We start from the raw sequence: 15,589 nt of genomic DNA on the forward strand, positions 1-15,589 counted from the left end.
CCCAGAGTAGTGCCACTTGCTGTGGGAGATAGTTCTGCAGATATTGCCTTTCAAGAATAATGCGACTAACCATGGGATTTCATTGGATGCCAAATGTAATGCATAATATCTAAGTTAATCCCCCAAAGCTATGCAAGTAGATATTTAGGTTTTTTACTGAAATGGCAGAGGCTTAAAAATCCATTTACTTCTGCCATGACTGTGAGGAGTATTTTGACACAAAACAACTACAACAGTGGACATCTTGGATTTAATCAATTAGTTTTAAAAATATAGACCCACAACAATGAAGGTACACAGAAAAGAAAGTGGGCATAGGCCTCTTTGTATTCAGTATTCCAGTTTCAAAAAGACCCAATTTTAAACAAAGCAAAAAGTGCAAAACATGGCAAAAGGTTCCTATACATCTATTGGTGTATTGGTCTATTGGTTCCTATTCATGTAGATCAGTTCTTTTTTTGTAATGAAAATGATAGTAGCCTACTTCAATGCCAAACCATGGAGTCCCCTTATGGGGATAGAGTCTCTAAAAGATTTGTACAAATAGACCTGTATTTCTAAATACACAAATTCAAAGTCTTTTGTAGAAATATTTGTGTATTTGTAAATATATTTTTGACATTTGTAAATAAATATGTTTGCCTTTGTGTGTGGGAGACGTTGGATTCTGCATTTGTGGATGACAAACAAATACCCCAAAATTCGCAGGAAATACACCCTGTACAACCAGTAGATGGCAGTGTGCAACATGTCACATAGCCGTAAAGCATTTATTTGCAGATGTCAAAAATATATTTACAAATACACCTATATTTGTCCAAATTCCTTTATGTCTTTGCATGTCATATTTGTTTATTTGTATTTGTGTATTTACAAATACAACTATATTTGTGCATATCTTTTCAAGTAGCCTATGTACAAAATCATTGAAAGGTCTGTTTCAAAATTTGTTTGTCTTGCAATTTGTCCACCTGCTCTGCTGGGGGCGCTATGGCACTATGATAAGCGAGTTGCAACTGCAGAAGGAGCGGTAACACCAAGTGAGACAGAAATGCTGTCGCCTCTAAAATAACAAATAGTTATTCTTACCTCTTCAGACGTTATGGTTAGGTGAGTTGAAATCTAAAACAGATAATTTAAACATAATGCAACTTTATTTCTGTCAATTATTTAAATACTCGTCATCCATATCTTTCAATAGCCAAGTTAAACTTCGTGTGAGCTAATGGTCCAAGGTGCTAACCTGCTTTGCCTCAAGATGCTAGCGAGCCCAGTCAACTTGACTCATGTTGTTGCTGCTAAGCTAACAGTTTGTCAAATGTCAGTTTGTCAATTGGCCACCTGTTCGGGTGACAGATGAAACAGTGACGATGGTTTAGTACGAGTGTCTTTGCTTTTGAATGCACAAACCCTTGCTAATGTGAGACAAAAGGGCAACAGAAACGTTTGGTCGTCCGTACAAATTTGTGACCAAATTGTCAGCTGTCTAGCAGGTTTGTCAGGTCACTCTAGTTTGATATTATCAAGATCAAGTTAGTTGATGGCTAGGGCTATGTCATAGTTAATGGTAATACGAATTGTGAGGCTGCTTTGAAAATTAGCTTAGTTTTCCTCTATGACTAGTGAACTTAGTTACAAAACACGACACGTGTATTAGTTGATCGTGAAATTAAGAACCCACAGACCACTCAGTACATTGCGAAAACGGAGTCTTCAGTAGGCTAATATCACACATCCGGTTTAGTGAAGCAGAAGAAAAAGGCAAAAAGTTGGAGTGATGTATATACATACATTTGACAAATGATTTGAAACAGTGTACAAAATGCATAGTTTTACCTTGGTGCCTCTTAAAAGATAATAAAAAAAATATGTCTGAAGACATAGGCCTAACAAAATGAAATACCAGTGCTTCTATTACACATTTCAGTGTTCATATGATTATGCTCATTAGTGACTGATAAATTGGCAGATGAATCCATTTAGAATATGAATTGTCAAATTGAATATTTTTTTGTAAAAATATTGATATTTGGTGGCAGGTTATAGATAATGTATCGCAAAAATAAGTCAGTATATTGCAGTCTCTACGTTCGCTAGCATTCCATTCTCTGAGCTACTATTAAAAAAAAAAGAAAACAAACAAACGTCAAACAAAGTGGGCCCTGGCTCCATGAATGGGCATAAACAAAGTGGGGGCAGCCAGCTCCACAAATAATAAAATAACATTTTATTTACATTTCACAAAATAACATTTACATATACAAATAACATTTCACATTTACGTGTCACATGTTAATGTAAGTAATCAACTGGGGGAGTTTCATAGTGAATTTTAGCCTGTTCACCTGTAGTGTCTCATCTCAAGGCAAGTCCACTCTGCTTGACCGCAAGTGGCGGATGCCTCTGTCCCAGTGAAAAGCCCAGTGCAAAAACCACTGAGGTATATTTAGCAAGTTTATGTCATCAGTCATCCTGATGCCTCCCAAGAGGTGTCATTTTACTATGTGTATAGATATATGGGTTGAGATAAAGTGAGCGGTCGTCCAGATATCTCGCTGGATTTAATATGCTGCCCAGCAGGCAACAGATGCAGCCGTGGCCCCCTCACTGAATATCCTTTTGTGGCAAATTTTAATTCTGGTCTGTCCTTTTTGCCTGCCATCCAAGGTTATCCTCGGATGGTAGAGGCACAGTGTCTCCCAGGTTGTGATCGCTCGTGACGGAATGGTACCTTGTCGCTGGAGTGTCCTGGTACCGCTGGTGCTTTTCTTGTCCCAGGCCCGAGGCTTCCTGCACTTCGACGATGACGACTCCTCGTCAGCCTTCGCCGTGCCGAAGGAGTGGGTCCTGCTCCACGTGGTGCAGGGCCACATCGGCGCGGGCAACTACAGCTACCTGCGGTTGAACCACGACGGGCGCATCATCCTGCACATGCTCAGCCTCAAGGGCGACGCCGACCTCTACGTGTCCGACAAGACGCTGCGGCCCAGCTACGAAACCTACAAGCTGCAGTCGGTCACGTGCGGGCACGACGTGGTGGTGGTGCCCGGGGAGTTCACCCGCCCGGTGGGCATCGGTATCTATGGCCACCCGTCTCACAAGGAGAGCGAGTTTGAGATGAAGGTGTTCTACGACCAGACTGCCCTGGCCGAGGACCCCTTCAAGAGGGACGCGTACCCCTCGGAGGAGGGCTCCCACAGCCAGCCCAGGTATCCTCAGGGAGGGGGAGAGGAGGACTTTGAGGAGGAGGAAGAGTCCATCTTCTGGACCATCCTCATTGGGATTTTGAAGATCATACTTGAAATCTTGTTCTGAGCAAACAGACAGAGCAACTGAAGGGCAGCAACAGTTATGTGAGATGTTTTTGTTTTCCACATTGAGAGAAACTCACCAAAATAATGGTGGAATATGGATGCCTCAAAAGTGAAATGATTACTAAAAGCGATATTTTCAAACAGCTATTTTTGATCAGACTGTTTTTGATCAGACTTTTTTTTTTATTGATTGTAGATGAAGTGTTCAAATGAAACATCAAAATTCTGAATGAATATCTGACAGGACTGAATTTATCTCCAGCTTGACCTTTTACGCCTCAGAATCAAACCACTGGCTCACAAGTGTAACTTCCAGAGAGCAGACGCTCGTACACATCATCATCACCCCTGTTCACCACACAGGTCTCTCTATGTGCCGTTTACATGACGACTTCAGAACCACTACCTTCAACTGGCAGTGGAATTTATCTTGTTCGTGCTCTAGAACTATATGACGAGAGAAGGGAACAGACAGAAGCATGTGCCAGCAGGGAGAGAAACATACTTTTGTGCCTTTCATCGGTCCCACGATCACCCCCTCCAGTCCCCAGCCCTTCATTGGCTAATGGCAAGGCTCAATCTTGGTGGAATTATTTGTAAATATTTCCGAATAAAAGAGAATCACTTATCTTTGTGAAAGTGCATTTGTGTGAATGTTTTTGAGACATGTTGTAAGTGTGGAAAGAAATGCCAAAAAAAAAAATGATGTATCAAGGCAAGTCACAACAGCCCGGGGTTATTTTTTCACTGGTTTAATAAAATAAATGTGTAAATTTATGAACCACAAGTTAATCCTCATCTTTGTATTTCAGTACAGAAAGTGGACATCCTTGTTGAATTCCAGAAAGAGCAGGAAGAGCAGGTTTCCCAGGGTGTCTAGGGTGTTTCAGTGTCAGGGTAAGTCAGTGTCTATAGGATTAATGGTGTATCTTTATAGGCTGTGAAGATCTTGTGATGCTTTTTCAGAGAAAATGAATGGTCCATTGAACTGTTCAGTGTTAAATTGAACCCAGTAAATATTTACGAAGGCTCTTACTCGGTATGCAACTAATGATTATATCCATAGTCGATTCATCTAAACATAATTTTTCAATTAATCATTAGTTATTTGTTCAATAAAATGTCAAACAATAGTAAAATAAAAATGCTCAAATACCTCACTCCAAAACTATTCAGATTACTGTCATAGAAAACTATATAAACCATAAAATAATCAAGTGTAAGTAAGAGGGTGCTGTCCTCAAGGTAAATGAACTGAAAATGCAAAAAAACATGCATAGTTCACTTTTAAGAGGCTGTTTTTAATAGTAAAAAAAGGCTAATTAATCCACTACAAAAAAATCAGGTTCAAAGTGCAGTGCAACTGGGAGAGTTGAAAGTTAAAAGGCCTACTCTGTTGAAGATGTGTTTTCTGCTGAGCATCAATGCATGGTGCTCAGTGGCGTTCAAGCCACTTGTTTTTAAACACCAGGGGGCACAAGTACTGTGATACTGCTAAACATGCCTGAAGAGTGTATACACTATGCGCGTTTTTATTTCTGAAGCTTTAGTTTGCTTTAAAAGTAAGACAAGCAGATCATGTAGGCTGTTCCAAAAAAGTTTATTGACTGCTTCCAAACATCAAATAGCAAAATGACCAACAAAACAAACGGAAGTCTTGTCACACCTTTAACATATGTATTCACAGTATATAAAACAAAGGGCATCCCCCCTGCCCTCAGCACCTACTCACTCATTTACAAACTACCACCAGAAATAAATTATTTTTGTTTGTAAATTACTATTATTATTTTTTTTTACATCTTTTTAAATAAAATGCATGGTCCAGTATCTCTACAGTTAAAGCATTCACCATGGAGACAATGCATTTGTTTTTTAGTCTATACTGATGGCTCCACGGCACTACTTTTTATTTTATTTTATCGTGTGAGACAGAAGAGCACATATGAAGGGAATTAACTTGAACAGCCAATTTTGGTAACAGTCAGCAAGAAAATAAATCTCACCCCATAAAACAGAACAAAATACGAAATGACAGTCTATACAATCCACAAAAAGTACAAAGCATTTGAAGAAATATTTGCATCAAAATGTATTCACAAGTATTTAACAACATTAGAGAACTACCTGAGGATACTTCTGTGCCTTTTTTTTACTGCAGTGAGGAAACACAGTCTTCAAAGTTGACTCAACAATTAAAGGCCTTGGTGTTTTGGATGTACTAAACTAATTTAGGTCATTTCAGACATTTAGCAAGGCACTATGTATGTGCAATTACATAAATATATGTATTGTAGATACACAATATAATATCTTAATAGAAATAAAAAATACATTTTTTTTTATTCCTGAATTTTGTAAGAATTTTTATTCAGTGCATTAATGGCCCTTGAGGAAAAAAATACCCATTGCATGGCATAAGGCAACAAGAGGTCTTTATAGACTCCTCTCTCTGTGTTACTACGCTCTGGCAAATGTTTTCCTCAAAGTTATGTTATTGTGTGAGTTACTGTGTAGATGTAACACTACAGTAATTTGACGTTTCGCGTGGCGAACTCCGGGTGTTATTCATCATGTAGAGGGCTTGCCCTTCGTCCCCCTGAGTCGTCTCCTCCCTAATGAGATGTTGGAGGCCCCATCCTGACCCCCTCTCTCAAGCTTTCCTTCTCTCTCGTTCTTTCTCTCGTTCTTTCTCTCCCTCTTTCACCCGTATCGTTTTCTGACTACCACCCACTGACACTATTGATCTTCCTGTCCTCCCTGTCTCGTCACATGTTCTTGTCTTGATATTCAGTCTGCGGCTGAATGCATACAGTCATCATCATCCATTACTTGCCACTTCCCACCCATCACTCTGAGCCACACGGGTCCATTTGTCCAATGAATAGGCTTCCCTCTGCCAGCTGAGACAAGTATTTCTGTTGGGGGGGGAAAAAACAGGACATACATGTAATTCCCATTCAAATTGATTTCAGATGTTGTCCACCTGTTATAAAATTCAAAAGTAGACATAAGGATTTGTAAACTGAATTGGTGTGCAAAACAGCGTGAAATGTAGGTTTTTAGCCCCTGCAGTGTGTCTCATTCTTTTCCTGGCATGTTCGTGCCATTTTATGTATAATGCATTTTAAGTAAAAAAAAAAAAAAAGGTAAGTACAATAAAGCTGGGGAGCTCAAGAGAGAGATAGAGTACATTGGGACGTAGCACACAGCCCTGGGGCCTCATGTTATACGTTGGGACGTAGCACACAGCCCTGGTCTCTCATGTTGTACAGTACACTGGGACGTAGCACACAGCCCTGGTCCCTCATGTAGTACAGTACACTGGGACGTACAGTAGCACACAGCCCTGGTCTGTCATGTTATAGGTTGCAGGCAGGAGAGGCAGCACACTAACTAAGGAACGTGCTGTTCCACCAGCTACTGCTCCGCTGTCACCCACAGCTCCTCCTCCTACCGAGTTTGACGGACAGCACAGCTGTTTTTAGAATTTGCCTACTTTTTTTGTCGGACGCCCCTCTCCCCTCCACCCCCCTGGGAATGCGATCTGTCAAACGTCAAAGTATCCCCTGCTCCTGGTGGATCTCAGCTTCGCCCACTCTCTTGTGGTTCTTGGTGCCGAGTCGTTGCCTTGCAGTTGTGAGACGAACGCTAATGAGAAACCCAATCTTGCCTTGGACACAGGGGTCTCCGTAAGGTGGCAGCACAAGTTTGTCCCAATGGCTTGCTCAATAATACTCCCAAAGCCGAAAGAGCAACAACATCACCCTGAACTGCATACTTTCTCTGTGTTACATGAGCATACCAAACACCTGACTACTGCCAACAACAACAAAAAAAAAGATTTATAAGAAAACGATCAGTAAAAATACTGTCAACGTTCAACAAGATGTTTTTCAGTGTCCGTTTTCACCCCTAACCCAAATGATGTCATTTTGTTTACCCAAATCTCTTTATTTAATATCCAGAAATGTGTGGTAGCACCCACATACCCATCTCATGTTCGCCCTGACAACTCATTAAAAGTCATCGCCCTTTCCACCCAGAGCCCTTTGGTCCTCCCGGAGCAGATACGTAACACATTCTGCAATCAAAAATACCACCCAAGCCCCCTCGCCGCCATTAACCCCTGACACCTTCAGCATCTCCACACAACCTGACGCACAATCCTCCCTCCTAATGACCCGCTCATGATCATCCCAGTTGGGGAAATGGCGATGAACCCCAGCCAAAGGCTGTTACATTAGCCATTCAGTCTAACAGCCATTCAACTGAGTTCTCAATCTCCTCTGCCTTTCTCCTATGGCTTCGTGTCGGCCAACTTAAGTGCATAGCTATATTGGACTTTTATTACTTAACATGACCAATAAGTTTTCTTGTCACTATGCCCAGTGAATGTTCTATATCTGTCTGAACATGCTGCTGTGATTGTAATGAATTAATTTAGTGAAAACGAAACCGCTAAAGCAAAGGCTTTAATGAGTAAAACAATTCTTTACAGGCACCCAGTGTTTAAATTAATTAACCACAATGTATTTCCCTTCCTTTAACATCAACTGTCTGTGGAAATGTGATATACAGTGCACATTTGTCTACAAGAATGTTTAAATTAGGGTTAAAGTTAAAACACACTGATAAATATGAACGCTATTCAATACAGAACAATAGATTTCACCAGCCATCTGTTCGTAATTCCAGTAAATAGTAATTTGTAAAATACTGCATTCAACATGACACTGGCAAGGCTTTTGTGAACAATGCACTTCCTCAGAGTATAGAGTAAATATACATTGAACTGACCTGGAGATTCCTGTAATGAACTGTGCTTCTGCAGTGGGTTGTTTTGGCCACCACCTCATTGCTGTAGAAGAGTCCACACAGTTTACAGTAGAAGGCTGTTCTAGGCACAATAAACTCCACACCTAAAGAAAATAAATCAGCACAAGGTATAGTTAAATTAATTAAATACATACCAGTTGTTTGTGTTATTTTGCACTACAAAGTAAATTATTAAACACAATAAAAAAATATCCTAGAATTCACTTCATTCATATATATTGGCACATTATCACTAGCCATGAACCATAACTGTGTGAACAAGTGGCACCGGTGTGGGCAAATATAATAAAAGTTGCAGAGAGAGGCACGCTCAAACTCCAAAAGATCCCTTTGCCTCTTCGGGTGCGATTTGTTTAGGCATGGTGCAATAATAAAAAAGTAAAAGAATGATCTAGTGAGTGTGGTTCTTTTGCACATTATAATATAATATTTGATCCTTATTCAAATATGAAATGTGAAAAGACACCCTAAACATTTCAAACCTTCAGCTGAAAGAAGGGCATGATAGACGACACGAGGACAACCTATTAAACTTGTTATTGCCAGGTAGAAGAACATGAGGTGCCAGTAATGCTCTTACCCAGTGGTATAGTGTGCTCATTGATCACTTTATCTTGTTCCCGGGATGGCGAAGGGGCCTCAGCATCTATCCGAAGTGGTGAATGACCATGTATGAGGTCTATGAAAATAAATTAAATTGAAAAACAGTACCCTTGTTCAAACTCATTCCCATCACTACCGTTCCACTCTTATTTCCTGGTTGTGAACAATTTAACACAAACTGAACGGAAAAAAAAATAGACTACCTTTCTTTTGACACTGGCTGTCCTCCTTTAGAGTCTCCTTGTGTTCACTCTCTGTCACGTGCCCTGATTTCTCCGTGTCATTATCCCTGTTTGTCTCCGTGGGCTTGACACCATCACATTCACCATGGTGATTTGAAAGGCAGTCTGGCACTGATACGGCAGCATCAGCACCACTCATGTCTGACACAGTACACGTCTCCTCCAAAGCCGCCTTAAACTCCTGGTTGGGGAAATGGTTGAGGTCCGAGCCCTGAGCAGGCTCCAATGTACTTTTGTCCTCTTGGGTCTCCTTGGAAGAATCGGCCGCTGAGGCATCGTCCGAGTTTTCCCGTGGAGGAGAGCCATCCTGGCTGTCCTTTTTCTGCTGCACCCCCACATCGGAGGATGCCGTGGGGTTGGCGTCAGGTTTGGCGTCAGGTTTGGCGTCAGGTTTGGCCTCTGTCTGGCCTGCAGGTGAAGTCTCCTCTCTGAGAGACTCTTCCTGAAGCTCCGGTATGTCAGGCTCAATTATGGAGTCCTCCTCTTCTCCGACCTCGTCTACTGTGACAAGCTCCTCCATGTTCTTTGGGTACCAGCACTCTCCCTCGGTGTCATCTTCACTCTCCCACTCTTCAGGCTGGGGGGTGCAAATAATGGTACATACATTCAGAAGAAGCAAATGAAAGCATTTGTAAGATCAGAGCTAAATACTGTAATCGTGTTGAGGAGTATTTAGTCATTTAAATCATCTACAGATGTTTTTTCAGTTTATCTAAGAGACCATGTGGTCTGTAGATGTCCTTTACGAAGTTAGAAGCTGTCCTTACCCCACTCTCTTTGTCCTGGTCAGCCTCTGAAACGTCTGTGTTCTTCTTCACACTGTGAGGAGAAACTGACCTCTCTTTCGATGATGATTCTTCCCTTTGGTGCTGTCCCTGTAAGAGCGTAAAGTCAGCACCCATAGCACAGTATTCTAAAAGAAGGGACATGCTTATGAACACAAATTCCTAAGTGTGCTATGACGTACATTATTGTTTGGATCTTTCTCGCCCTTCTCCTCTGTTTGTCTTCTGGTCTGTTTCTTGCTTCTTCCCCTCCCTGGCGATCCTTGCCTCCTGTCGTCTGGACTTCTAGGTGGGTTGGGCTCCTCAGACATGTCGGACTCTGAATGCCTGCTGGGCCTATGATAGTCTGATGGCTCTCTCCTCTTCGTCTTCAGTTCATGTCGTGGATAAGGTGGCCTGGAGGGCTTGTCTGATTTGTAAAGGTGCTCCTTCTTGTAGAAGTCGTCCATGTCTCTGTAGGAGGGGAATGTAGGACCCTGAGGGCTACCTCTGCAGTACCAGTCTCTGCCACCCCGCTCGTCCATAGTCCTGGGGCTGATGCGGTCGCCAGCTTTTAGGTACGATTTCCTGCGATCGGGCACTCTTCCGTTGGGCCTTCCGTCGTCTTCACCGTTCCTCCAGAGTCCCTCGTCCCGTTCCCGATCGTCTTCCCGACGGGGATGAGGCGTCCAGTCCCAGGAGGGCCGACGGGGACCCATGCCGTTGTTCCACTCAGGCCGGCAGGGCGCCCCCTGTGGACTGTGTGTGGAGCTGCAGGACGTGAAGCTTGGGCTGTGAGAGCGGGGGCTCAAGGAGCCTCGGTGTGGGCTGCGCGACCTCGGTCGCTCTGGTTGGTACCTGAGAAGATGCCCAGGGTCAGTAATACAGTCTGAGAAGGACAGGGTCGGGCTTCAGTGTCTCAAAATGTTATAACAAACTTTCGGTCATTTAATACCAATAATTGATAAGTTGCCCCATTTGCCATTTCAAGCTCAATTGGGCCAGTTGCTTGATTATTTAATGCTTAGGTGAAAGATAACCCTTGGATGTCATATGACAATTAAAACTACACATTGATGTCTAGATTGTATGTGCGTCAACAGTGTTAAAAAAAATAAGAAAAAACTCATACCGGTCAAGTTCTTGCATTTCGTCTCTTTCTCTCTGAAAGTTAATATCATGAATAATGGAGTCGACATCCTTTCCTGGTTTCTTTACATGAGAGATGAAAATAATACAAAGTTAAAACACCAAAAAAAGCACATACCCAAAAAAGGTGACCTTAATATGATATATAATTACCTTGAGCTGTAATTCTTTGTACCGCTTTGACATCCTAATCAGGAGTTTCTGGTTGTTAATTGTGGCTGGTTGGAGCTGATAATACTGAACCATGGCTTGTGCTGCCTCAACATATGCCATTTCCAAGAAGGCCTGCCAAGAAAGCACTTTTACAAGACTACACTGACTAGCCAGGGTTTCGGCTTACAGTTAAGCGGTACAAATGAGACAAACAAGGTCCTAACAAAACGTCTAAAATCATCACGGAGTGTTTTCTTTCACAGGCATGATCTGTCAAAAGGACATCTTCAAAACAGTAACACACACCACATGACACAAAAACACAGTTGGATTATAGCCATATAATGTAATGACTGTAGACTCGTAATTGTAGGGGAATATCAAATTAATCAGTGTGGCAGACAGTCCCTCCAAAATAGACTTGATACATAATATTAACTTATTTAATGGTATTTAACCGTTAATTATGCATAATACATACCTGATGTGTGGAACGCATGAGAATATAATTGGTGACTTTGCCAAACGGTAGGCCCAGGTTGATGACATCGTTCTCTGTGCAGCTGCCCTCAGGAAGGTTGCATATGTGGACGACGCGACCAGGGAAAGGTTTTCTCTGGGGGAACTGGGACCAAGAGACAACAAACACCCTTCACGATACTGTTGGGAGTTTACCACAGTCATGCTCTACAGATGCCAGTATTCACCCGACTTCGTCACATGGCCTCATAACCCAGCATACAAACATTACATGCGTTACAAAACAAAACAGGTGGGGGTCTCATCATTGGTGATAATGACAGTTTACATCCAAGGATTTGGAAGCATGACATTTGAACACGCCTGGCATCGTGCCCCTTTTGTCTCTAATCCTTGTGGATCGCTAACTATAGCAATCCACTGCAGCGGCTGCCGACGCCTTAACCTATGAAACATATACTCTCCTGAGACAAAAATGCAGCTGACCATGGAAGGTATTCATAATCACTCATTTTTTTTCTAAATAACCCAGGAATATCTCTCCAACAGAGAAGGTTCATGACTTCCACAATTTTTCTTAGTTGGTACATTTGTATGTTGGAGTTGATTTCAGATGTGTTCAGTTGCCAGTATTAAACAACTTGGAACAAGCCACAGTACACCTAAAATTATGAATATAAAATGGATACATCTCACTGTTTAATCAAATTAGTTTGAATTCCAAAAATGCAGCATAATATTCAATTCAGTTTAGTTTTTGAATAGCTCTATTGTAACCATACATGTTGATAAGCTTGTCTGTGTCACTGACTGTAGAATTTATCTATGTGATTATACAAATGAATATGTAACACAAAAGTGTTACACCTAACAGCAGGCATCAGGCAGTATTCAACCACCAGCACCTGATTGCGAGGTCTTGGCGCTTCTGTTCGACTGCCTTTGGCAGCTAACCCAGCTTTAATGGTCTCAGATGTTGGGGTGATAATTCTATCAACAGCGGTTGTCCAGAGTTGACCCCTCTCCCTGAAACTATACGGACGGTCCAGACAAGCCTGTACCAATAAACAGGTTCAGAAATAGACACTAACAGGCTGTTTATGTCTCTGAAATCAAACACAGACCAGTACTCCCAATCGCCTATGTACAGTATATGCCAAATATGATTTAGGGGTCCATGTGCCAATCATTTTGGAGAAAATATTATGTCATAATGCGAGACACGTAAAACTTCTCTGATGCATGATACATTGAGACAAAGGAGAGATCTGGTGAATAATCCTTTTCGTAATAGTGGTTGAATAACTTCTGTGAAAGGGTCAATAACGTATAAGATTTTTCAATTTTACAAATAAGAATTTCTGTTGCAATTTTTCAAACATTAAGAATGTTGGGTATACAAAAATCCATATGAAATTAATGTAAAAAAAAAATTAAAGTAAAATGTTTTTAGTGTTTTTTTTTTTCATGAGGATGAATTGGTTGCGGCCTTAATGTTGTGTGATGGAGGTATTATTATATATAACTGGAGAGCGTGACTAAGTCCCGCCCTCCATTCAAATGAATGGCGGAGGCTAGGCTAGTAAATCCGGCCAATTCATAGTCAACGCCATATTGAACACTGGAGCTCTGATCCAGCGCCAGTCGGCTCTGACCATGCGCAAAGTTCCAAAGCTGGAAATGACGCATGGACCTACATAGATTTTTATTGGACATTCTGTAAAAAGAGTCATCCTCCAGTTGCAGGATAGGTACCTGTCCACCAACACGTACGCACATGAAAGCTCGTGCCCAACACAGATTTTCGTGCATGGAGCTGGTTCTAAATGCTCCATGCGGCGCCATACTTGAAAATGGCGTGTGCTAACATGCCGAAGCTAATCTACATGGTCTTGACCCCCTGGATGCAACCATAAATTATCTTAAAATTAAATGCATTCCCTTAACATGTTTAAGATTTCGTTTACACGTTCCTACCAACTAATAACACTTATTGTTACGTGTTTAGAAAGAAAGTACATTTCTTTACTTTTTTTAAATATCGGTCTGTTTTTTTGCTCTATACTGTCATTGTCACCATCTAAAATAGCATTTATTTAAACATACTACATGACTGATTAATATGTTACCAAAGAAATTCTATTTTTCATTTTGAATTTAACATTATTGCTATTATTAAAATAAAAAGATAAATAAAACATAGTTTTATAAATACAAAGTACATTTTTCTTCAGTTGAAATGATGTTTAAAATGTCCATAGAGTGGAAAAGGTAAAAAAAGTTTTGTGAGGGCATTTGAAATATAGAAAATGAAAACAAGCACACACAGAAAGAAACAAGGAAGTGTAGACAGCTTAAGGGAGAAAAGGAGGGTAAAGAATGTGAGTGATTCTAGGGGATGTACAAAAGAAATGGCAGAATGAAAGCTTTTTTGAGTAAAAAAGTGAGACAGAAGAGTGTGTGTGTGTATGTGTGTGTGTGTGTGTGTGTGTGTGTGTGTGTGTGTGTGTGTGTGTGTGTGTGTGTGTGTGTGTGTGTGTGTGTGTGTGTGTGTGTGTATGTGTGTGAGAGAGAGAGAGCAAGAGAGAGATAGAGACACAGAAATGAAATGGGGACGTTTTCAGAGTATGTTGAAATAGCCTAAATAAAACAGTAAAATAAACACATTTAAACAAATATGATGGTGTTGCCCAATCATCACTAATAATATAACAAACAAAAACAAAATAAGCTATAAAACAAAACAAAAATATTGGTAATACAATCCTATATTACAGTGTTAACTGCCCTCACCGCCACACACATAGTGATGGCCTACTTTTTATGATGTTGATAATAAGTGACACTCTTGCTGAACATTTGCATTTTTGTCATTTGAATAGATTTAGTGTCATTTTAAAATAAGTTTCCAAACAGCAGTCATGGTGAGGCGGTTGCACCCCATGACATTTTGATACTTTACATAAGAGAAAAAATACAAATACCAAATGATTTTTCAAAAATTAAAGTTTACAAATATGGGAGTTCTCCCACATATGGCGTTGTATCTTCCGGCATTCAAACCTTTTATAAACTTAAAAAATGCTGTTGGACAGTAAATCTAGACGTCATGTCATTGACCTGAAGTTGTAACTCAAAAAGCAGGATATTAATAACTGCCGGTATACCACACATTGGAGTTCAATTTCCATCGGAAGAAATATTAAGCTAAATTATCAAGTTTCAGTCTTTTCTAAGTAGGCCTTAAAGGGACACTTCACCGATTAGCATTAAGCTTTGTATCTTTAGAAAACCAGCCGTGTTTTCGAATGGTCATGCATCATTCCCTCAGTTTGCCTTGAGATGAGAGAAATACGAATTTCAATGTTGGACTTCCTGCTTTCAATGATGTAAAAATCATCATTTTACATCATTGAAAGCAGGAAGTCCTATTCATGGGTTTCATTGAAATCCATATTTCTCCCATCTCAAGGCAAACTGAGGGAATGATACACGACCATTCAAAAACATGACTGGTTTTCTAAAGATACTAAGCTTAATGCTAATCGGTGAAGTGTCCCTTTAAAGTAGTTGCATTGGTCTAATCCGTTACATCAGTGCCAGTTACACTGCTTACAGGTTTATTGAAACAGATTTAACAGTTTCATAAACGGACTTTGAGTCACACATTTCGCCTGTGGTCAAGATGACTGCGTGAGGTCTGCTAAGCAGGTGTGGTGACCATACACCTTGCTCTACATAACATAATGACCTCGGAAGTAAATCAGTCATTAGCTGTGAGTACAGACTGTCAACATAAATTCTAGACCACATTAAATCATAATTTGGTCAGAATCTAGTTTGAATTGCAGAGACCTACTGCAAAACAACCAACCAAAGCGCATTGATGGTGAAGTGTGGGGAGTTCTGAAATAACGTTCAACTATTACCGATAACTGTTACCGTGACTGTGGAATCAGCTGGACTGTGCACTCACAAAATATCTTAAGAGGCAAACATTTTTGGGGATTTCCATATAGCCTCGCAGATACCCCTTTCCCACAAG

General features: G+C 40.8%; 2 protein-coding genes across 2 annotated transcripts in view; one reads left to right on the forward strand and one right to left on the reverse strand.

Annotated features, from left to right (window-relative positions):
* The first annotated feature begins 971 nt into the window (after positions 1-971).
* c1h6orf120 (chromosome 1 C6orf120 homolog) lies at positions 972-3,953 on the forward strand. Its single transcript, XM_062545618.1, has 2 exons — positions 972-1,110; positions 2,668-3,953. Exon 2 carries the CDS (start codon positions 2,725-2,727, stop codon positions 3,313-3,315), a length of 591 nt encoding a protein of 196 aa, XP_062401602.1. The 5' UTR covers positions 972-1,110; positions 2,668-2,724; the 3' UTR covers positions 3,316-3,953.
* A 942-nt stretch (positions 3,954-4,895) lies between these two features.
* rbm20 (RNA binding motif protein 20) overlaps positions 4,896-15,589 on the reverse strand; it is a 44,115-nt gene continuing 33,421 nt past the window's right edge. The window contains exons 6-14 of the mRNA XM_062545633.1: positions 11,546-11,689; positions 11,065-11,196; positions 10,895-10,974; positions 9,966-10,620; positions 9,766-9,873; positions 8,960-9,575; positions 8,734-8,832; positions 8,115-8,236; positions 4,896-6,232 (exon numbers count right to left, since the gene is read on the reverse strand). Coding sequence (XP_062401617.1) covers positions 6,164-6,232; positions 8,115-8,236; positions 8,734-8,832; positions 8,960-9,575; positions 9,766-9,873; positions 9,966-10,620; positions 10,895-10,974; positions 11,065-11,196; positions 11,546-11,689 — 2,025 coding nt within the window. The 3' untranslated portion in view covers positions 4,896-6,163. The remainder of the gene's footprint in view (positions 6,233-8,114; positions 8,237-8,733; positions 8,833-8,959; positions 9,576-9,765; positions 9,874-9,965; positions 10,621-10,894; positions 10,975-11,064; positions 11,197-11,545; positions 11,690-15,589) is intronic.

The sequence above is a fragment of the Sardina pilchardus genome, chromosome 1 (assembly GCF_963854185.1).
Source record: "Sardina pilchardus chromosome 1, fSarPil1.1, whole genome shotgun sequence".
In the NCBI taxonomy this organism is placed as follows: Eukaryota; Metazoa; Chordata; class Actinopteri; order Clupeiformes; family Clupeidae; genus Sardina; species Sardina pilchardus.